Source organism: Vicugna pacos, chromosome 25 (assembly GCF_048564905.1).
Source record: "Vicugna pacos chromosome 25, VicPac4, whole genome shotgun sequence".
In the NCBI taxonomy this organism is placed as follows: Eukaryota; Metazoa; Chordata; class Mammalia; order Artiodactyla; family Camelidae; genus Vicugna; species Vicugna pacos.
In genome coordinates, this window is record NC_133011.1 from 12,445,881 (window position 1) to 12,470,322 (window position 24,442).

The following is a 24,442-nucleotide window of genomic DNA, read 5'->3' on the forward strand; positions in this document are numbered from 1 at the left end:
TCTCTTCCAAACAGATGAGTAGAAGCTTAAATAATGTTTGCTAAACTTCTTTTATATTACTTCAGGAAACAAATATTAATTAACATTAGGAGTCAAAACTTTTTTTCTTCTGGCCAGGTTATGCTGACCAGTACAAAATTATCTCTTGATTCATTGTGTATTTTAAAACACAGTCAACATTTAAACAAATATATTTAGAATGAATATCATGTTATTTTTAATTAATATCCCTTTGAGAGCTATCTTTTATTTTAATAAATGTATTTTTTGTATTTTAAAATTTACCTCATATCCTAATTTTTTTCCTGGTGTTTATCTCTACTTAAAGCTATAAAGCTTAATTATTTCTCTACTTAAAGCATATTAAGACATCATTGACATTGATGGTGGACAACATGGCAACTTTTATGTAAAGATGTGATGGAAGAGACAATAACTAGGCTGTATCTTAAAGGAAGATTTAGAATTATTTAGATTTATATGGAGGTAAGGTAGGATGTTGGTAGAAATTTAAAGAAATGTATGAGCAGAGTTACTAAAGTGGTAAAAACCATGTTTTAGCACTGTTAGAGCATTATCCACAAGGTGGGGAATAGCAAGAAATGAATCTGGACTGACAGAGATGGTCCCAATTATGAATAACCTTGTATGCCCTGTTAAGAAACTTAGATCTAAGATTGTAAGTGATAGAGGTAGTTTGAAGAATTTTAGTTTGAGGATGGCTATAATATATTTTTTCACTCTAGAATAATTACTCTAGAGACTATGTGGATGGTTAATTTGAGAGAAAAGGATATGAAAAGAGGTACTTATTGAGGTATTTGCCTTGGTCTAGAACAGTAGAAACTAATGGCCCGAACTAAGTAAGGTAGTGGATGGAGAAAGAAGATGAGAGTTAATCAATTAAAATCAATAATACGTAGTAAATAATGGGATTTGAATGTTGAGCGGGAGCAAAGTGTGAAGAAGCACTCCTAGTCTTAGAACCTGGGTGACTGGGTGCATGTGGTGCCTTAACAAAGATGGTGGGGATTGCTAGGAGAGGAAACAGTTTAGGTGAGAGACAAGTTCAGTTTTGGAATTACTGAGATAGCTAAGGAGAAACCTCTAGCAAGGAGTAAAATAAATAATTTCAAAGCTTAAAATTTAGGCTACGAAGAGCAGTTTGGGAACAAATTTGCTACTGGTGGGAAGTAGCCACAAAAATGAAAGTGAAATCAGCCAGAGAGGCAGCCCATGCGGTGAGGGCCAAGGTTTCCCTCTGCCATGGGAAACATTAACATTTAGTGGTAGACAGGACATAGTGAAGGAAGAAATGAGAAAAGTAAGAATAGCGAGGGCTGAAGAATAGTTTTAAGAAGGAAGAAATAATGTCAACAGTAAAAATAATAAATGAAAAATGCCCACTAAAGCTGTCAAGGGAGATGTCATTGGTGACTTCCATTAGGGCGATTTTGGAAGGGTGGTGAGGCTAAAAATGCAGATTGCAGCGGCCTGGGCTGTGACTGGGAGATAAGAAAATAAGTACATCAACGCTGGGTAGGGGTATGTGACGTCAGAGTAGGTTTCTTTCTTTTAGAATAAGAAACACATCATGTGTTTATAGGCTTGGAGGAAAGGATTTTTTAGGAACAAAAGATAAGTTGAAAACACGGAAAAAAGGATGGCTAGAAGGAAGGTTTTAGAGCAGTGGGTAGGACCAATCACATAGATGGAGTTTGTAAACATAAAGAAGTTCTTATTTACTGTTGAGACAGAAGGAAAATAGTTGGAACTAAGTAAGTTTTTAAAGGATGTTAAATTGAAGGTAATTATGTTTGATAACCTCAATTTTCTTGCTGCTGTAATTGAGATTACATGGTTGTGTTTTGAGACAAATTCCTGAGGGTAGATTCCTAGACGCTGAATATGATGTTTGATTGAAAATGAGATAGTTTAAAATAGTTGTCGGGTAAAAAAGTGATGGGAACTGATTAAATATAAGTAAAAAGATTTTTAGTGATACCACCACAGCAGATGTTGGAAACCATGAATTTGCAATGAGCCAACCTGTATGAATGTATGCTTTGCTTAAGCAATGCCAAGTTGCCTAGATGTAGAAAAATCAGATTATGGCAATGAATCACTTTTAGGGTTCTGATGAATTTTGGAAGATTTGGGTTAGAAGGGAATCTGAGTGTTGTTATTGGAGTGGTTCAGATTATCAGTCACAGAGTCTAGGATGGATAAGGAAGGAAGAAAAGCAAAGAGAGTGATATACATTGACCAGAATTTGAGGGACCAAGGAACCAAAAGTATCAAACGGAGATCAAGTAAAGTGGGGGTGAGATTGTAAAACACCTGACAGAATTAATTACCATATTTGGTTTGAGATATTGGTGATTAGTATTTCTGAGTTTGAATAATTTCATTGGATTCTAAGATCCACAGTATTTCCCCAGGAAGGGGTGTTGATGCAGGAAAAAAAGTGAGGATTATTGAACTTTTGAAGATCCAAGAGTTGTGGTTCAAGATTATTGAACAGTTTTCTGCACGTGCATTGAAATCTTCTAGAATTACCATAGGAATTAGGGTAAAGAAGATGGCTGACAACCAGTTCCCAAAATTATCAATGACTAAGACATAGTGATTGGAAGTTGAATAGATATTAGGAACCTGAATTAATAATGGATGTTACAGCTAAGTGGCATGCTTAACAAAAATAAGGACATGTACATTACAGTGGGAGAGTATGACCAGAGTGTTTCTAGGGAGCCAGTCTCTCCTGAATCCATGGACTATGAAATGTGAGAGAACAAGTAGCTTCTGCAGATGAGAGTTATATTGGAAGGAGAGTCTACAAGGTTGAACTAAATGCTATTTAAGGTAGAGATATGCAGAAACCATTCTGCAGAAAGGTTGATAACATAAGGAAGTGAGTTAGCAATGGATAAAGATTCTTGAAAATACAGCTGAGAGAATTAGAGAAGATTAAAACAGTACAGAAGAGAGTGCAGGAGATAAAGAAATTAGAGAGAAGATATCGGGAGTTAATTGGGCCTGCCCTTTTACTTAATATAAGAATTATAGAGATAAGATGCTTAAGTAGAAGTGATTTACCTCAAACATCCTAAATTTATCCTACGTTGTTTCGGTGCCAGAACTGGGAGTTATTTTTGTGCCAGAACTGAGTAAGGTCCTCTCAGGGTCTGACCTGGGATGGGAGTGGTGCTGAGGGCTGCCGCTGTGAGTTTGAAGAGAGGCAGTGAAGGGTCTTTTCTTAAGGTATTTGGGGCCATGACTAGGACTCTAATTAGAGGAAAGATTCTGACAAAACTAGTGGAGTCAGTGGAGGACAAGGTTCCTGTGTGGGACGTAGAATGTTTTCCTGTAGATGCTCTCTCCGAGAAGACCTCTCAGTAAATGTGATCAAATCCAAGTAATTCACACTTCTGAGCTACCCACCTTTTTGCCTTAATTTCTTTGCATTGTTACCAACCTTCTCCTTTCCTCTTAGCATTTTCTTCTCCGGCAAAACTGATCTTCCATTAGTGATTCTGACTGTAACCTTCCTTAATTTCCCTGGAATTCTCCACTAGTTATTTCTTGTTTCTCTTGCATTTCAGTCGCTCTTCCTTTAGTGATTTTGCTTTTCCTCCAGTTGTTGTCGAGGAGATTCCTGAAGTCTCTTAATAATCCTTTTCTGTCTGTTCTGCCACACCTTCAAACTCCCTTGAGAATGATCAGTTTCCTTCTCTTACTCAGGTCATGTTTCTTGCTTATGTATTTTTACATATGCTTTCTCCCACTTCCTCATTGGCTACTAAGCTTTAACACTCTACAGTTTGACCCCTGCTTCCAGCACTGTATTTTAAATGATTTTCTCGGTGGTTATTATTTGCTGTATCTTCTTCTGCCTCATTGCATCTGCTATTATTAATTGTTCTCTATTCAGCCTTTCTAATGCAGTTACTCTCCTAATTCTCATTATACCCCTTGCTCTTATCTCCTTCACTTCTTTCCCATTTCTCATGTCCTCGACTTCTTGTCCGTGTGTTATCCTATATTCTATCATCTCTATGGCTTTGGCCAAAACTTCTGATACCTAGTAGAGTGCCTGGCACATAATATGAATGCAGTAATAGTATTGAAAAGAATGAATGAATCAGTGAATAGTGAAATGTTAATACAATACAGTGACTTCTCAGACTTACCTGATAGCTCCATCTAATTGACATTTGTACAAGAATATTCTTGCAACACTTAACAAACTTAAGTCCAAACTGAAGTTACTCTCATTCTTCCTAAGAATTCTTTTCTTTCTGTTAATAAATCATCATTTCATTTTGAAGGCTGGAAATTTCAGGCATTTTCTTTGTTTTATTCATTTCTTTCCTTTAATTCATATGTTGATTTGCCAAACATTATAGAGAGAAAAAAACCCAGCTCTGCTGTCAAAGAAGTTAACAGGCTTTGAAATCAAGGAAGCTCAATTTAAGTTACAGCTAAAAAAAATATATCTAAATATGTGACTTTGACCAAGTTTCTGGGAGCCTTAGTTTGCTAATTTCTAAAATGAGAGACTGGAGTATGTAATTTTTGAGATTCCTTCTAACCTTAAAATTCTGTCTGTATAATTCTGTATATTTTGTACATTGTGGTTTATGTTTGTCATCCATACCTTCTCCTCTGTTTCCGATCTTCTACTACAAGTCAGCCTTTTTCTAGTCTAATTCATTTCGTATACTACTGCTGAATTCACCTTCTTAATTCATTAGTTAAAAATTACCTTTGTTCAGAACTTTTTGGTCATTCTCATTGAAAATTAACCCCTTAACTATGCATTTAAGATCTCTATAAAATGACTCCAAGCTAATTTCCTAACATTTGCCGCATTCTACCTTTTGTTATTTCTAGCATTTCCATTTGACTCTTTTTTTCCCCTCCAACCAGACTTACCATAACAAAATTCTGTGTACAAAGTGACCTAGACCTGCTGCTTTAAAACATGATCCTTTCTTACTAATATTTTGATAGGTCACGCCATACAGTATCAAAAAGTCCTTACTCTAAAACTAATAGAAAAATGCCCAATGCACATTAAATGAATGGACTAACTACTGGAGCTTTAATAACTCTTTAAGATAATTAATGTAAGTAGACTCTAGTCTATATGATAGGCTGCTGGAGGACTGATACAAGATGTCAAGAGGCCATGTTGTGCAATGCCACTGTGACACAAACATGTTTCTGGATAATAATATTCCTATTGTCTGATTCTAGATACACTATAGGAATATCATTGGGGTCAGAGGTTAGCTTATCTGCTTTCTGGGCTAGAACAGGTGTCACCCCAGTATGCTCATCTGACCGGGTCCCGCAGCAGCCCGGAATAAGTCCTGGTGAATCTGTAACAGGGCTCTGCCAATAGATGGATTCTTCATTGTGTCCTCGAAGCTACTCTAAAGTCACCTTCATCCTGCCCGCTGCCTGCAGGGAATTTGCACTATACTCTTTCCACTATCCATGTAAGGCTAGCAAAATGAAAGGAATGCTAGTTCACTGTTCAAAGTTGTCCAGTGAAACTGTTAAACATGGCACTCAGATATTCTAGAGGAAGGACCATGCCTCATCACGTTTACTCATATCATACAAGAACAATGCATAATTTGGTACTTTAGAGATTCATCTTTAAGATGTTTGTTATCTTACAGAATCTTTGAGGACCTGGGAAGGGAAAACATAGGGCCCAATACCTTGGTGAAATATCTTGAAGTTCTTACAATTGATACAGTGTTATTATACTTCAACATCCACTGAAAATGGAAACAAGATAGTAAAATAAGAATTTTATAGATTAAAGGTGGGATTTATATTATCTAGGGATTTTGAAAATACATATTTTAAAGATGTATTAAGTTGCTGCATGTTAATTGTTGCTGAGTAAATAATCCTGCTTGTTTGTGGTTTTGTTTGTGTTATTTTTTGAAGTAAAAATTAAATAACAATGAGAATTAGAACTACTTAATAAAATGCTCAAAATATCCTCAAGACATTAACATTTTACATGTTTCTGTGTGTGCATATTTTATAATACAGTATATCCTTATTGTTTAGTGTTGTATTTGTCCCTAATTTTCTTGAGAAAATTGGGATAATCTTTTCTTCTTGCTTTTTCCAATGATGACTATTTTTAAGAAAATACTTCTATAGATATGCGAACAGCTTACTTCTCTTTTTCATGATAAAATATGGTTATGAGAAATAGGAATATGTTTTTCTACATTAAAGGTGTCTTGTTTTCTCTTATTAATATAGGTATTATTACCATTTTCATATGTTAGGTTGTTATTAACTTGGCTGACTCTAGATACTGCTCTTATTTTAGAATAACCTCATTTACTTTTAACTAAAATACAGAGTTTAACTGAAGAGAAATGTTCTGCTGAAAAAAAATACTATCATGCCCAAGGAAAATTGATCTATCTTCCACCAAAATAATAAAATATTCCTATTTGTTCATAATATTTATTTACTCATTTACTATGGTTTTTATGGCAAGTAATTTGTGTCTTGCAACTTCAGAAGCAGTGCTAAAATAATATAAATCAGAGTTTTTAAAAGTTAACTTATACCTTGCACAATATGGTGAACATGAAAATTATAGAGTTGAATCACAGTTACTTAAAATTACTTGATATGTTATGCAAATATATAACATTTTATATTAATTATCCTAAAATATCTCATTTTAAAATCCCATTGTGTATTTATTTCTTCAGTTATGCAGCTGATGCTTAGAAAAATCTCTACACATTCAAGGTATTTTACCAAAAAGTACAACGCTTCTGCTGTAAATCAGCTTACTCTATTACATAATACAGACATAGGGAAGTCATTTCTTGCCCCAAACCTGAGTTTATACTTCCTGTCCTTCGAAATTTTTTTAAGATTTCAGCTTTATAAAGAAATAGTTTGTTTATATAAAAAAGAATAGTTCCTAAATAATTTTACTTTTTACAAGTTATTTATTAAAAAAACGATTACTTATGGTATCTTTACAATGTAAATGTGAACTAAGTCTGTCTGATTGAACATAGACTTTAAGGTGTAAGTTACATTCTAGGGCAATTTTCATTGATAACTGAATATTACTTTGAAGAGTTTGAAGCATGAGCTGGCCGTTTTTCCTTTTTCTCAGTATTCTTAGTGTTCTTCTATCATATTTAGAGAGCTAGTCTACATTAAGCTTATGTTGATCTGGAGTTGTATCATTGTGATGGTTGAATATAAGTGAAAGAAAAAAAAATGCTCACTGGCCCATTTTTTCCTGTGATGCTGCATAACTCCCTGGTACTCTGAGGTGAGGAGACGTAAGTAGCTAAGGTGATGAAATAAGTAAGAAGCTATGCCAGATACTTGAAAATTTAAAACATCATTTAAGAACAACCATATGAGAGGAAAAAAGACTGAAAATGGACAACATTACTAGATGAGTATAAAGTTATATTTCCTTTAGAAATTCTCATCAAAATCTACAAGTGCTATTAACTACTTTTAACGCTGAGTTGTTCCAATACTGACTTTTGTTCCAATACTGTCAGTCACTGTGAATTAGCTCCGTGGAACATCCCCTGCAGCGTTTGCAGTTGGAAATAGCAGCCCCTTAATAAGCAGGTCTGTGTCCTTCCAGGTAAATGACACATGCAAACTCTGAACTACGTTAAACATATATATCAGAAAATATAAACTATTTTTTAAAAAAATAGAATTATGACATGTATTAAATCACTTTTAAAAGAAAGCCAAATTATTTACCTAAGAAAGGTTTAAATTTACAGGTGTGTGTTTCCTAACCTTTTATATGGCTTGCTTTTTGGCAATCTTTAAAACCTCTGTCCACCCTGTTTAGAGTATTATTTTTAAATGTGTAAAGTAAAATAAAGTAAATAGTAGGTTTACAAAGGAAATGACTTATATTGAAATACAGATGCCAAGTTCAGAAACCCAGGTAGGTAGGCACTAAAATATTTCATGCCTTGCAAATGGTTATCTATTATTTCCCATGTTTCAGTTGCTATAATTCAAAATTATTTATAAGTTCTTTTCTTAAAATTAAAACTCACCAAGAATTTAGGTGGAAATTGTCAAGTTTTAATCTCAATTTCTTGAAGAACCTGCTATGAGACTTATGAGACTTAGGCATTGCTGCTTTAACTTTTCTCAGCAGTAATCTTAGTTCTCACCTAGTAACACCTATTCTTACCCAGTTATGGGAGCAGGAGCCTGACTTGACCTTCTACTGTGTTATCAAAGTTTAAAATATGTTATAGCTCTCCCTTCCCTTAACTGTGGTGGAACAGCTCAGTAAATTTCTACCTTCTACTGTGATTCTTCTCATGTTTCACTTATTAATCAATTTTCATTTCACACTATGGAAATTATATAATTCATTTTATTTATGAATATGGAGATAAAAATATAAGTAAAATTTAAAACATGAGTATAGTCTTCAAAGAACTTTTTCACAAAAGAGATTTTTTTTAAAAGATATTTCCTAAAGGGTGATCTGTTTACTTAAAGAATGATTGTTCCTTTTAAGGACATGGGACATAACAACACATATGAAGTAATTCTCTGGATTTCACACACGCTTTTATATTTCAATTACTGAAAATACAGTGTGAAAGAATCAAAAGTGTATATCCTCGTATTTCACTTTCCACTTGGAAAAATTACTTGATGGAATCAGAATAAATCAAATTTTGCATAAATAAGTGAAATATTAGCATAATTTTCTGTTGGGATAGTCATAGATATTCTACAAAGTTTTGTTACTACATGTAATATAGTAAGTTTATTATTAGAGATAATTGGAAATATGAAAATAATGTAAAGATTGATACTTTGCAAAAATAGATTTTAAGGAATCTAAAATACATATATATATATATATATATCCCTTTAATTCTGGTTATCTCTTGTGTTGAAGATATACCAAGATGTGTACACTGAAAACATTTAACAAACATTTTTGCATATGTATTTCTAAAGAGAAGTGTTCTCTCTGAGATAGTTTTTCAAGAACAAAAATAGAATTATGATTTCCTACACTCTCAGGTTGCCTTTTCATTTCTCTCTTTGATAAGTAATTACATATTGTGTATGTATTTACATTTAATCTCAGCTTTTTGATATATTCTGGATATACTTTTATAAAAATACTAAGCTTACCTTAAGAAATCAATCATTATGGTACATGGATTTTAAAATAGTTTTTAAATTATTTGACTTGTATGTTACCCTGTGAATTTAAAGCAGGACAAACGCAAGATACGTTGTAGAGTAAATCCAGTATTCAGTTCCCAAAGTCATCTAGTCTAATGTCTACTGGTCCAAAATTGTATACCATATACTTAATTACATTTGGGAAATCTTTTCTTATTTTTCATTAATTGCTTGTGTTTTTTGTTATCAAAAATAAGATTGAGAGAAATTACAGGTAAAGTGGAAATCCTTAATACATTAGTCCTGAGGGAAACTAATGCTTTCTTTACTATCTATAATATATAAGCATTTCCATTACAGTGGTTACAACTACGTGGGTAGGTAATAGTTTCATTTGAAGTATACTTTGGAATATGTATCACTTTGGAGTTCCAGAGCCAAAGCTAATGTTTCTTGGGTTGTCCCATAGATAGTGGGGCTGACATTAGAAAACATTTACTGATTACATGTTAGCTATAAAAGTATTAATGCTAGACTCCAGGGATACAAAAATCAATAGTGATAGGTGACTTAAATTTAAGTATACTTCTTTTAACAAGGATTAGGTTTTGCTATTGGATTTATTTGTAATCAAAGAAATCACATTGTTTCAAAACGATTATTATTTCAATCAATTAATCCCCATTTTGAATTGTGTTAGTTGGTATCACGAAACTGCACTGAACTAGATGGCATAGATTGGCTGATTAACCAGTTTTCTATGCAGTGATTTTTCTTATGCACCGTATTTAAATATGGCTACAGACAGCAAAGTTGCACTATTTTCTCATAACATTTTGATTCTAACGTTTGAATGTTAGGTATATCAATATACTATGATTGTGTCTTTTTGTATCTTAGTTGATAGACTAATAAATAGCCTTAGGGGCTTGAGAACTGTACTTTATGGTTTTCTTTACTCTTTTGAAAATGGTAGGAAAAGTCATTGAATTCTTTTAAAATAGAATTCTTCACATATTTCACATGTTCTATTTAGGGAATTCATTTTGGAAAGCAGGCAGTCTTGTTTTGATTATAACTGAGCAACTCCTATTGTCTTCAGTGGGAATTGCTATTAAAGACAAATGTTGGTTCCTTACAAATTCTTACGAAGTTTAGTGAGAATTTGCTCAGAATGTGTTGGGGAAGAGAACATTTTTTTTCCATACTCAGTAATTTTTAAACAATTACCTTTTTCAAAATCAATTTGATGCATCATAGCAAAATAGCAGAAGGGCACTAAAGATCAACTGAGCTGCTTTTTGACTAACGTTTCAGGGATTGTGAAGCAGCAGATAGACAGCCATATCACAGATCCAGATCAACAGAACAGCGGCCTCTCCTAGAGCGGACCACCACCCGCTCCAGATCCACTGAACGTCCTGATACAAACCTCATGAGGTCGATGCCTTCATTAATGACTGGAAGATCTGCCCCTCCTTCACCTGCCTTATCGAGGTGAAAGATAAATCAATCAGACTAACTTCCCCTTTGCCCCACCAGCACACCATTTTATTTTCCAGCAGCTCAATGGTCTCTTCTATCATCCTTGGCTGATCACTAATAACAATCAACACTAACCTTTTCAGTGTAAGCACACTATTTATATTCAGTGGATATAATAGTGTGTGGCTACCATTGTAATTTGTTTATTGAGTGTCCTGACTGCATTTGTTTTGTGATTTCTCATTTATCAGGAGTCTTGGGTAAATCCCCACATAATGCACCTCATAACTATCATGTTCTTCTCCTACAGAATGAGAAATTGTTTTTGTCCATTAGACATCACTTTTGGAATAATCATCATAATAACAATAAACAAAACTAGATTTTTAGTTTCTTTCTATCAATACTAATATCATGTATTAACCAATATCTTCTTTAGCTGAATTTTTAATTTTCCAGGGTTTTATTTGTAGTTTCATGAGATAATTTCTAATTAAGGGATATCTAATATAAGCCTGAGTAAAAATCTCTTTGGATCAAGGGAGGAAAGTTAGTGTTAAGAGTTTGAAATCTGGTAGAAAGAAATGTAAAGCATTACCTTTTATTTTTCGAGCTGCAGAATTCTCCTTTTGCTTTCATATGGATGGAATACTAATTTACATTAATAATTCCATGGATTTTACTGTAGGATTTTGTGTGCATGTATCTGTGTATGTAAGCATATTACACAAACGTATAAACATCTTTTGCTATTTAGATAATCATTCAACTATCCATATTTTGTCCTACTTTCCTAACCTTTTAATCAGCAGCTAAACCTCTTTTAAAATTACACTATACAGCTATCATATGAACCAAATGTATTGAAAGTATCTAACTCATTCTATTGAAAATGAATATTAATGGTGTATCTTGTAGGTCTCATCCTCGTACTGGGTCTGTCCAAACAAGCCCATCAAGTACTCCAGTGGCAGGACGAAGGGGCCGACAACTCCCACAACTTCCACCAAAGGGAACACTGGAGAGAAGTAAGTTTTATTTCTAATTATGTCATATAGGAAATACACATGGAAGCTAAGGTGAACCAAGATTTTTTTCTACTACCTTTGTGTTAGCTTTCTTCTGTTGTTAATTGAATGCCTTAGCTGCCTTTGCTGGTATTCATATTTATAAATATATTTCTAAATATTACACATTTTGCATTTAAAACTTGTGATATTTGGAGGTAAAATAACCTATTGTTGCTCTTGCACATTTTTCAAATTTGAATAAATACTCTTTAAAAAGTAAACTTAATGCTCTTAAATAAGCAGTTGGATGATATTTCTTTGCTACAACTAAGTTTATGTAATTGTTGATAGTTACATAAAGTTTATTAGTAACTAGACAAATCAATTTTCACACACTGCAAAGGACTGGTTAGCTGATGCACAACAATGGTGATCCTTCTCAAAACTGGAGTACCAGAAAAAGGTAATCATGAATATACAAAGAAAGATGCATGTTGTACTGATATTTTTAATACCTTCAAATTTTTTGCGTAAGAAGCACTATTTGCTTACACACAGATGAACATACTCCCCAAACATTTATAAATTCTTGGATAAAGGACCTGTAAAAGCATGGATGATAGAGTATAATAAGTTTTAATGTCATTTTTTTTAATGGTCCCTTTATTTGGTGACTGGATGTGCTTTACCGGAAACTAACAAACGAACATACTTAAATCACCATTTAACTTTTCTTTAATAGATAATACATTCTGTGCCTTTGGAAATTTCTGTTGTTTTTAACCCCTGTGCTTTGGTTCCCTTTTTTGTTTTGTTTTATTTTGTTTTTCCTAGACAATGGAGTCAAGGAGATAGAACCTTACGAAGGTCTGTACATAAAGGAGGGTTTGTTTTGTGCTGACAGCCTTTTTGGGGGGCTATGTGAGCAAAAATAAACCCAACTGCAATTGATGTCCCTCCAGTGTGTAGACTTTTATATACAGTAAAATTATTTTGTTTTATGGTTCTGGTAAAGTAGTTGACTTTTGTTTTACTTAGAAAATATACAAAAGAGGTTTCTTTGATTCAGTCAAATAAGAATGCAAAGAATTTAACTGACAAGATAAATTTTTCTCTTTTTAAACATTTGCTTTTTGTGCAGAACTCTATGTTTTGGGCAAGACTTTAACCAACGATATCAATTGCAGTCTGTGTTTATGTCATTGAGGATGTACACCTAGTCTAGTTATATTTATCATCATATATTTCATTTTGTATTTATGATGATCTTTTAACTATTAAATTTGGCTTTCTAGAAAAGAAAGTTGTTGAATTAGAAAGTGATTGTGCTTTTTACTTCTGCATCAATTTTCATGTTGTAGCAAGACCGCTTATAGTATATCAGTTACATATGTACAGTTTTATTATCAACACTACATTGTGACTCGAGAAAATACTGAGTCATGTTATATGGAGTGTCATAACATTTACCAGGACAATAAAATTTTCTCTGCTGATTATAGACTTCTTTTCGAAACTGACTTTGTAAGTTTAAAGAATTATTGACTGTTTTTATTTACCGATGAATCTCCAGCACATAGAATAATGCCTGGCACATTATAGGCCTTCAGTAAATATTTGTTGAATGAATGCATGAAATATTTATTTTCAAATTGAAAAACTACTTTAAATAGTGTAAAAAAGTACCATTAAAATAATCTTGTCATTCTCTGTATGTTTATAGTAAAATCCGTATTTCTATCACCTATTTGTAACACATGTTTAAGTGCCTTGATTTGGGCAGCAATACTGTTATTGCCTGCAGAACAAGTTGTGTTCATGTTGGTTGTAGTTGAATGGTTTATCAACTCTTATTTTGTGGTCTTTTTATTTACTATGTACTATGATTCTGAGTAACTCAGCACTGTTGTGACTAACCGTCTGTTATGCTGCCCGATAAAAAGACTTCAGCAGCATTTCTACAGTTCTCAGTTATTTACATAAAGATGGGAGTATATAATTTTAAAAGTACTTTCCACAAGGAAAGTTACATAAAACGTATGGAATTTTTGATCTCCTCTCCCCACAATTTTTAACAATAGAGTTTTGACATCATCTGTTGGCATATGAAGTCAGAAACAGTTTACACCATAATTTTTTTTTAAATTAATTTGAATATCTTCTATAGCAGTAGTCTGTCGAGATACGAGTTGCTCCATTCTTTGTAATAGTAAAAATGCCGGAAAACTGACAGAGAGCTAATACTAAAAGTCAGAGTTGAGGAAATTTTTAAGGGGCTTGTCAACAGATGTTCTATTTACCCTATATTTTTTGCCCTACAGAATCTATTAAAACCACAGTTTTCCTTTAATGTTTCCACTGTGACTTTTCCATTTTTACAAATAAAAGGGAAGAGGGTCAAAACTTCTCTTATCCTTTCCAGTGTGAAATAAAAGGGTTTTTTTTTTGGTTTTTGTTTGCTTTGCTTAAAAGTATGGATGATTTTAGCAGTGCTTTCATAAATGTTGATATGAAGACTCCAGTAAATACATAAGTGTTTCATTTTCTTTAGCTTTAAAGGAGATATATAAGGTGCATAACTCAAAATTGACTATCAGTTAATGGTCTAAGTCAAATTATGTTTGGATTATTTCTTAAAAAGTTGTCAGATGTTGTAATTCAGTGACATTTTAGAATCAAAGTTATAATGTGTTTATCTTCTGATCCTGTTTAAAAGCTGAAAAAATTCCTTTTGATTTGGGATATATTTTAGTCTATTAATTAAATCAATTTAAAACTTTGTATATATTGGTTTTGACAGTGGTACAGTATTAGTCATCTTCTCTTTGAGAATCAAAGAAAATAGGAGCAATATAATGAAAGTACCATGTACTAAACAACTGTAAGGCATTATTATTATTTTTTATTTTTAACTAACTTTGATGTACTGGCATTTTATAAAAATAAAAGCAAGTTTATAATATCATTTTTTGTTTGTCCAGAAGAATAGTTGTATAGTATTATTTTTCTAAGGATATATCAAGTTTGTAGACAAGGTATTTTGCCTTCTTTAAAGTTATTACATATTATAAATATTTATGGGCTATAGTTTCTCTTTTATAAATCAAAGCTATCATAAAAGGAGACAGTGTGATAATTTATTAATAGTACACTATTTGCTTCCACAATATGTTGAAAACATATTAAAAATAATCTAGTCGTCTTTCCTTATAATCACTCCTTATATCATGAATAATTAAAAATTTTTTGTTTTGTTTTACTTAAGAGTAACAAATGTCCACCTCGGATCTTACTTTTTTCTTTACTTTTACTTATGCAATTGCAGAAATTAATGAAGAAACTGGGCATGTGGACGAGCAGGGGGGAGAAAAGCAGGGTGAAGAGGTCAAGGCAGGTCTGTCTGTGTGTCTAAAATAAATAATCGAATGTTTTAGAAATACGACTTTTCTGTTTCATGGAAGACTCTAGGCTTCAAATTTATAAATACACAGTAAAGAATGGATTGTTTTTCGGTACTAATTTTAAAATAATTACTTAATTTTGTTAATGGTGAGAGATTATATAAGCTGTCTAGGAAATTTACCAGAATATTTAACTTACCCATTTGAGCATTCTCCTTACTATGTAAATCAAACTGAAATTATTCAACAATGTCTCTGACCAAGATTTATACTAATCCTTTACCCCAGCTTTACATTCATTTCAGATATTTACTCAAAAATGTTTATTGAAGATCTACTAAAAAGCTATTTTACCACGTGTTACACTGAGTACAGGAACATCAAAGTCCTAGCCTCTTCTCTCAACAATTTTTATTTTTTAGAGGCAAATTACAAGAAAATGTAGAGCAGAATAGAAATTCCCAAAGTTTAATTCTTGACATTTTTAGAAACTATTATAATTTATCCAAAAACTTTTTCTAAGATAACAGTTAACTGTAGGTTCCTCTTCATCCCAGCTCATTATTGCTCTAATATTTATTGACAGTTATAATTTCTCCCCAAAGAGTCCTCCTCCTAAATGGTATGGCTTCTGCAATAAAGTCATTGTTTAGGATATCATTAGTTTGGGGAATTCAGCAGTAGTTACTATCACTTTTATTTATTTTTAACTTCATTAAGATAAAGACACCCATTAATTGAGCCAATTTGTCACCTATGCTTGACTCTCAAAATTAACTTAATTAGTAAATTACATTAGTTCTTAGAATCAAACCATAGCTATAATATTTCTGACTTACTATAAGATGACTTGTTATTCCCCATTTTATTTTTGTTTTTATTACTTTTCTTTTGGATAGGAAGAGTATACTTTACTCTTGTGTTCATTAGTGTGAGGTGTTATGTCTGGTGCATGGATTTGCTTCCCTAGCGTGTGATGTTATTTTTTGTGGTGTGCTTGGTTTTTATTCGGGTTGTTAATGACCTTAATTATTAATCACTATTGTCTGTTTTCAATGTTATAAAGACCATGAGGGAGAAACACCAAGCCCACCTAATAATGGAAAAAAAGGCAAGTCTAATATGAAGTTAACAGTGCCTTTCTATACATTAGACACGGTATTGACATTTGTCATGTGCGTGAATATGCTTTCTTAAATAAGTATAAATACAAGTATAGTCTAAATTTAAGTTCTACAACATAAAGTGTCTGCTCTTTTTAAAATGCATTTTTGAATATGGAATTTGTTTATGAAGTACTTACCTTATTTTTGGATCCTGGTACAACCCTATTCTATTGAAATGTATAGCATTAAAGTAAAAAGTTTTGCTTTGTTGGTCACATTAAGGAGTACATTCTGAGGAAAATAGTGACAGTCATGTTACCATGCATTTAAAAAATACAGTGTGCCTATTTTTCAGTCCAAAAGTTATTTTAAAATTAAACCATTTAAAAAATATTTTTGAGTAAAAATAAACAGTTATGAGTTCAACAATATTAAACAAACATTTATAGTATTTGTAGATTTTTCATTGTCTAAACAGTTACTGTATTGCCTAGGTAAGTAAAAAGATGATTGATTATAATACTTAGATTTAATTTTCCTTTAATTATTAGTGATTTAATTCCGTAACCCACCACAACGAAGTTACGTCAAAAAAATAGTAGGACTGTTTTTAAAGCCAGCTAAAATGTACATTTACATTGTACATGTAAAATGTTACATTACATAAAATGCCCCGTGTATGCAGTTTGACCCAACTTTTTGTTTCCAAAAGATTAAAGCTCTTTAAAAAAAACAAAAACAAAAACAAAAACCAATAGGACTGTATATGTTTTGCAGTAATTGATAATCAAATGTAGCTACACATGTTGATTTAGAATATCAGCATTTTTATTTTTTTTAATTTTTTAAATTTTTTATTTGTTTTTAGAATGTCAGCATTTTTAAATGGTTACATTGAGAAAAAATCAGCTTGCTAAAATTCTACTGTATCATAACAATTTCCCTTGTTATTGAGCCAAATTAAGAAATGAATAGTATTGTGCTTCAGTGATTTAGTTGAAATGTCCTTTAATCTTAAATATATTCTTTCTTCCCTGTCTTCATCTTTTATAAATAATGTCTATAATGTTACGTGTTAAATTGAATTAGCACTAAAATAATTTCACAGTTTTTCTTACTGTGGAGTGTTAATTACTCATTAATACCCCTCCAAGCATAAAATTCTTAAAATTACAAAGGTTACTGTAAAAAGGTGAAAATAGTATAACAAAATTAATTATATCAAGTATTGTAAAATATTATTATTCTCTATAAAACAACAAAAATTTAAATAAGCCCTCAGTGTGTATTTGCATATTTGTCATTTTTATCTATTTCTTGACATACATGGTTTTTTCTTAGTATTTATGAAAGAATATGTTCATATGTACTTAAACATACGTCAGCGATCTGAAAGAGTAAATAAATCTTCTGTGTTCCATCAGTTATTAGGATGCAACAAGTTTTAAGAACGTTTAATGCCATTTTGTACTTAAGTTCATTTAAGTGTATCAGGATAGTATCTGCTTCACATGAAGTGACTAAGTTACTAAAGATTTTTAACTGAGGAAGTACTCTCAGCAGGTTGTTTTGGTTTCTGGACCTCTAGTTGGTCCTGAATATTGTTAAATCTCTTACCTCTGGGCTGTTCTACTTTCTTGTCATTGACTTTGATCTTACATGTAAAGTTTCTATTGACAACGATTATTGGGATCTCAGTCACTCACACTCATTATTAATTTTTTTAATCATTTCCACTGCAGAACATCACATTGTTGTGTAGCCCAATCCTATGTATGATAGAGTTGGATCTAGAAAAAAGTTAATGAATGAAAATCTGAAGATGAGAACTCTGTATATTTTGCTTAACACTAACTCTCATCTTTTAGTTTAATCTTTTGATGGGCTTCCTATAATTCAGGTCTAGGTGTTTAATATATCTTATTGCTGTTTCTTTTGGGAGAGACAAATTTACTCTTTATTTTGAATCTCATAGTGAAGTTCATGAGTAAGATTAAGGTGTGAGGTTGCTTTTTCATTGGTTAAAACATATTTGTAGAACAGAGAAAATGCTACTTTGTTCCTTCTTCTACTTTATTCCTTCTTCTACTTATATAATCAGACAGAAAGAAAAAGATGACAGTGAATTTTAGCTATAACTATGTATAAGAAATGACCAAGCATTGAGTTATTCAGTGGTGGCCTTATCGCTACCGTCTCTTCTGATTTATTATGGAAAGGAAGGGAATAATGAAGATAGCTTTATTCTACATCTTGATGAAGTGTCTGCCTATCATTTTTGAGTAGACGTGGTGTACATTGCCCTTCAAATACTGAGATATGTTATCAGTCAGCCAGAGCTTCTCCATTAACCCTGTATTAAAGTCAGATTCTTTGGCATATGGAATCAGTTTCTGTTTCCTCAAATGGCTATTTTCTGAAGCTCATCCCTTTTAATACTTTGGCTCTTCATACCTCTGATGAGCTAAAATGAGACTGCTGATTCCTTAACATTGCACTATAAATTAAAACTCAAAGAAGAGCATAATTGGTGAGTTTCTAGCTACTTATAATTTTTTCATTCATTCTATAAATATTTTTAATTTATTCATTCTTTCTAGAAATAATAATATTCCAGTCTCTGTTTTGGGTGCTGGAGATATACTAATGTACATATCAGTGTCCCTGCCTTCACAATCTTTTTATTTATTAGGGGAGGCAAATGATAAAAGAATGTAGCATATAATTTCAGGTACTAACAATTACAAAGAAGAAAAATAAATCAGGATAGTGGGATAGGTAGCATTCGAGAGAATAGGGCAAATGATTCTTGAAGTGTATTCTGAGAAGTATCCCCACCTAGGTAATATTTGAGCAGAGACTTCAAGTGACAGAGTTACCACATGAAGGTCTTGAAAAGAAAAGTGTTCCTGGCAGAAGGAACAGCAAATGTGAAGGCTTTTTATTGGGAGCCACGTTTGACTTGTGTAAGAACAGTAAAGAGGTCAGCTGAATGCTACAGAGTGAGAAAGGTGGAGAATGGCAGTAGGTGTGGTCAGAAAGGGGCTGGAGGGGTGACCCATATATGACCTATAGATCAGTGTTAGGACTTTGTTTTTTACTGAGTGAAATAGGAAGATTTTGATTACAGTGACCCAATACCATTTCTTCTTTTAAAAGATCAGTTTGATTCCTACATTGAGAATAAGCTGAAAGAATCATGATTGGAAACATGGAGAACTACTGGGAGGCATTCCCAATAACCCAGGAAAGAGGTGATGGTGGCTTAGACCAGAGTGACAGGAGTAGTTGGACTTTGGATAGCTATTAAACATAGAACCAGCAAAATTACCTGACAGGATAAGAGAGATGCAATGAGAACATCCAAGTCTTGGGTCTGAGTAATTGGAAAAGCATGGAGTTTCTATTCATTGATATAGGGAAAAACTTGAGAAAAGTAGAATTGGTGGGGGTATCGGGTGCTCAGTTTGGGATATAAGTTAGAGATGCTGTTAGACACCTAAGATATGATGTCAAAGGCAGTTTGAAATATGTTTTGGATTCCAGGTTAGAGATCTGGACTGTAGTTAGAGGTATGAGCGTCATTCTTACAAGGAGAGATTTAAAACCACAAGGGCCATTGAGATTACAAGTGTAGATAGCTAAAAGAAGAGGTTCAAGGAGAATGAACTGAACTATTCTAATATTTAGAAGCTGAAAAGATGAAGCAGCAAGAGACTGGGAAAGAGTAGGAAGAGAAACAGTAGGGAAATCATGGATTATAGTGTCTTTGAGTACAAGTAAAGAAAATACGTGAAGTAGAAGAGGATTATCAAGAGTGTAAAATGATCACTGGATTTGGCAAGCAGGAAGTCGTTGTGTTAACCTTTGTAAAGAGCAGGTTTGGTGGAGTTGTAGTGGGTAAAAGTTCAATTAGGGTGGATTTAAAAGAGGAGAGAAATGAAGACAGTATATCACCTTTTAAAGAGTTTGGCTTAAAGAGAAGAAAAGAAATAAAAATCTAGAGCTGAGGGGAGAGGTCAGGGGAACAAGCACACATGAAAAATATGTGGGAAACTTTGTATTCATTCTTTGACTTTTAAATCTAGATCTACCAATTTGTTCTGTAGAGCCGTCTGGTCCTGAGCCATCTGCCTATAGTTTACCAAGATATTTATCAGTGTTCTGTAGCTTTTCTCCTAGATTTAGAATCAAGAGTGTTAGATTAGGAAGGAACCTTAGAAATCTTTTAATAAAACAGCTTTTCTTTATTGTTAAAAGAGCAGAATTCTAAAGGGTAATTAGCTTTCTTCAATCCACATAGTAGCAGATCTCTCTTTTTGACTCCCAGGCTTGTGCATTCATATACCATGCCTTTTCAAATGAATGGCATTCTCATTGCACGAGTTTCAGCCATTTGTTTTGTTTTAGATATTAGCCAACAGTTCAGCTCAATTCAACCAGTATCTGCTCTTTTCAGTGTTGTTGTATTAGGTAATCATTGAGGATGTAACGATCAGTAAGATGTATTCCCTGCTTTGGGGAGCTTCAAAGAAAAAAACAAAATGATATAATGATAACAACAAATGAAACATAGTTGGTAGAGTTATTTTATAGCACGTTACTTACATAAAGTCTTTTAAGATTGTGATACATATAGAGGAGGTAAGTTTTGATGTGTTCTGGGCATGTTTTCTGCCCCAAATATTTCTCCCACTACTGTGATAGTACTTTATATTCTGATATTCTTTAATGTCTTAATTATTTTAATAATATAAAGCTTTTAGGCCTTCCAGAACAATGACCTGAACTGTTACCATGTACAGATTTTCACAGGAAGCAAGTGAGAGCCTGTGAATGGAGAAAGTCAGGTGTGGAGAGAGAGATGCTAAAAATTGTAGTAGAGCACTGGGTACCTTGGGAGGGTGATCATGGTAAATTCTGCCTCAAACTAGCCCCAAGTGTATGCTAAATAACACTATTTGCTATGTAGATATGGTATAAATTAACTTTCTTAAATAGTTTGGTATATTTAAATTGCTTATAACAATACCTGTCACATAATAAATACGAATATTTCTTGCTGTAATTTTGTATTTTCAGCATACAATCTGAAAACTTTGGATTTAAAAGTAAAACTAAACCTGATTATACCCATCATTCTGAACCAATTATTCAATACATATTATTTAATAGTTCTGAGGAAAATAGTAACCTTGATGTGGTTCTTGATCACATAGCTTGCACATGGAACAATAGGAGGAGGAAAGAAATCGACTGGATTGCAGTATGACTTATTGCATAAGATGCAATATTTGTGTGTTTCAATCCACATGTAAAACTCAGCAGGCATATATTTAACATACTCTTCTGTAAGTCAGAGAACTGTTTAAACCATTAGGACTTTTCAAGTTTTGTAATGTTTGTAGAACTCCTTTGGAAGTAAATAAATTGGTTCTTAACCTCAGTTCTACTCCTAAGCACGTGATCTCTGCAAAGGCTTTTAATTTCTCTGAACCTGTTTCCCCTTCTGTAAAAATAAAGTATCCTGTAAGGATTTTTAACAAAAACTAAGGTTTTGGAGATGTGGCTTATAGACAGTAAAATCTCAAGGAGTTTTGTTTCCAGTTTATTGTTTGTGTTGTTATTGTTTGGTTTCTGGGAACTTAACAAATACAACCTGCTAATTGTCTGTTAGTAAGTGTATAAATAGGGAAAAAGGAAGAGAGGGAAGAACAGGTTATAAAGGAACTAAAAAGCAGTAAAATAATTTGACAGTCTTCATTATGGATGCTTGCTTCTGTAAGCATTCTAGGGATTGGATAGTGTTTAGGGTGACAGAGTGGACAGGCTTTGTTTCCCTGCCCCACTGTATTCTGGTGAATGCTTCTAGGGCGAGGAGAGTACCGGTACCCATGTCTGAACTTACAAATTTCATTAATATCTAGAGAGGAATGGGTTTTATAGTGGTATTGGTGGATATTTCCTAAATACAGTATTCTCTGCTCACTGAAATGAATGACCATTTGACCATAATTAAAATAGGAGAGGTTCAGTGATACTTTAAAATAGTAAGGAATTTATCATATATTTTATTCAATTACATCTATTTTATGGAATAGTAACTTGATGACAGTGAGCAAGGGGGATTTGAAAGAAAGAGACTTGGGGCATAGGACTGTTTAGGCCATTTCAGTAGTCAACTGTGTGCTCGCTTACATTACTTAACTGTAAACCAGTATTTTCTGATTTCTTTTCCTAACCTTTCCTTTTCTTCCTGAAGGCCATTCCTCCTTATTTTGCACTTCTTTTCCTTTTGCTCATTTCATTTCTTCTATTCAAAAGCTTCAATTGACTAATCAGATTTAGTAGAGAACCCCCTCCACCTTGTATCTTTCTAACTTAAGCAGTTCTTCAAAACATGGCATGCTTGTATGGCTTGTATGGCTTCTATGGCTATGTGCAATCCTAAAGCCATCTTCTGTTTGTTGTTGAAAATAACACAATCTTGGGAAGATGGTATGGTGCTAGAGAAAGAGCACAGGTTTTGGAACCTTGGCTTTTTATTCCCCAAATGCTATTCAGAGAATCAAATGAGGTAATGTGTGTGAAATTGTTTGTAAACTAAGATAACTATTCAGTTCTTAGCTGTATTAATCAGCTCTGTTTACTTACCTGTAGAAACCACCTGATAGAAAGTCCTTTCTGTGTTTTATAGGATCAAATATGTTGCTGTATGTGAAAGCACATTAAAACATATAGTATACAAATATAATCTGCTAATAGAGGCGTTTGTGCTCTTTAAATTGTTGTCTTGATATAGGAGTAGCTATATGGTGTGATGAAAAGTGGAATATAGTTATTTTGCAGACATATGGCTTTTTAAAATGTCATTTAAAAACATCTCATAGTTAAGTCATAATGAGTAAATCATTCTTAAAATTATCTAATAGTTATTAAGTCAATCTTTAAACTTGCCCCTCTACAAATAAAATTCACAACTGAATATTTACTTGATGCAATTACCACAACAAATTTTTTTCTGTCCTTGAATGGATTCCAAGTTTACACCTGAGCAATGTGATGTATATTTTTTCAAAGTCATACTTTCCAATTAAATTACACTATATATCTTTGATTTTCACTTTTACTCTTTGGTAGTAGATAACATAATATCATGGGCAGTCACTTTGCACTTAAATTTCAATTTGAATATCTTTATTATTTAATGTTAAGAAGACTGTTTTTTAACTTAATCAAAATAGTCCTTTAATAGAAAAGGCTGTCTTTAAGGTATTGCACATTAGTGCTTTTTTTTTTTTGCTATCTTTCATTAATATAACTAAAACAGTTTGCAAACAATTTGAACATTTTCCTGACATAAGACGACTTTGATTTAATTACTTGAAATCTTTCTTTTTAATTATATAACCTATAAATTCAAAGAGGGCTAGGTGTGGGTAGTTCTTCACATTATTTGGGGGACAGTGAATTAATGAATCGGTAGTCAGTTCTGTTCTTTTAATGACTTTAATTCTGTTTTAAAGTAGGCACTTGGGTTTCAACATAGGGTTTGATAATAACCACATTTAGAACATTTAGAAAATCTTGTAGACTCAGTGGCTTAATGTTACCGTCTCTGGAATAAGTGGAAAATCGGACTAATCAGTGATAAGAAGCAAGAGCAACTCTAATTTTAGAGCTGAAAGTAACCTTAGAAATTTCAAGAGGAGGGTTTTTTTGTTTGTTTGTTTGTTTTTAATTTTAGATATAACAGATTGGAGGCAGAGAGGCTTATGAAACTTGTCTAAGGTTAATGGCAGAAATGTTGCTAAGAGCCACCTTGATTTCTGGCTTAGCTCAGTAACATATCTGTTAACCTCTCTTATCAATCACTGATTGCCTTGATTTAGGACTTCTTTCGTTGTTGTGTTGGCTGATATTTATAAATGGATGGTTATGAGACTTTTCTTGTTACTTTCATATAATAGATTTTCTTCAAGTAAAATGTTTGTTGACTCAGAGAAAGTGTTTAAAAATTAACCACCATTAAGGTTTTTAACTCTGCACTTCAGAAGATACTTTCTACCAACATATAGAAAGGCATTTTCAAAACAAGCCATTTCTACTTCTACACATTCAACCTTACTTCAAAAGATAGTGTGTCTTCCTTTTTTGGATCATCTCAGATTTTATCAGATGGTGAAAAGTGAAAGAACTTTTTAAGGGACAAATGATTTTAGAAAATTTGATT

The 24,442-nt window shown here is 32.8% G+C and overlaps 1 protein-coding gene across 4 annotated transcripts in view; it reads left to right on the forward strand.

Annotated features, from left to right (window-relative positions):
- RIMS2 (regulating synaptic membrane exocytosis 2) overlaps positions 1–24,442 on the forward strand; it is a 436,528-nt gene that overhangs the window by 239,282 nt on the left and 172,804 nt on the right. For 3 of the 4 annotated variants that reach the window (XM_072949585.1, XM_072949591.1, XM_072949587.1), the window contains 3 exons: positions 10,525–10,704; positions 11,611–11,720; positions 12,537–12,569. In XM_072949585.1, coding sequence (XP_072805686.1) covers positions 10,525–10,704; positions 11,611–11,720; positions 12,537–12,569 — 323 coding nt within the window. The remainder of the gene's footprint in view (positions 1–10,524; positions 10,705–11,610; positions 11,721–12,536; positions 12,570–24,442) is intronic. The other variant, XM_072949586.1, reaches the window with a different exon arrangement.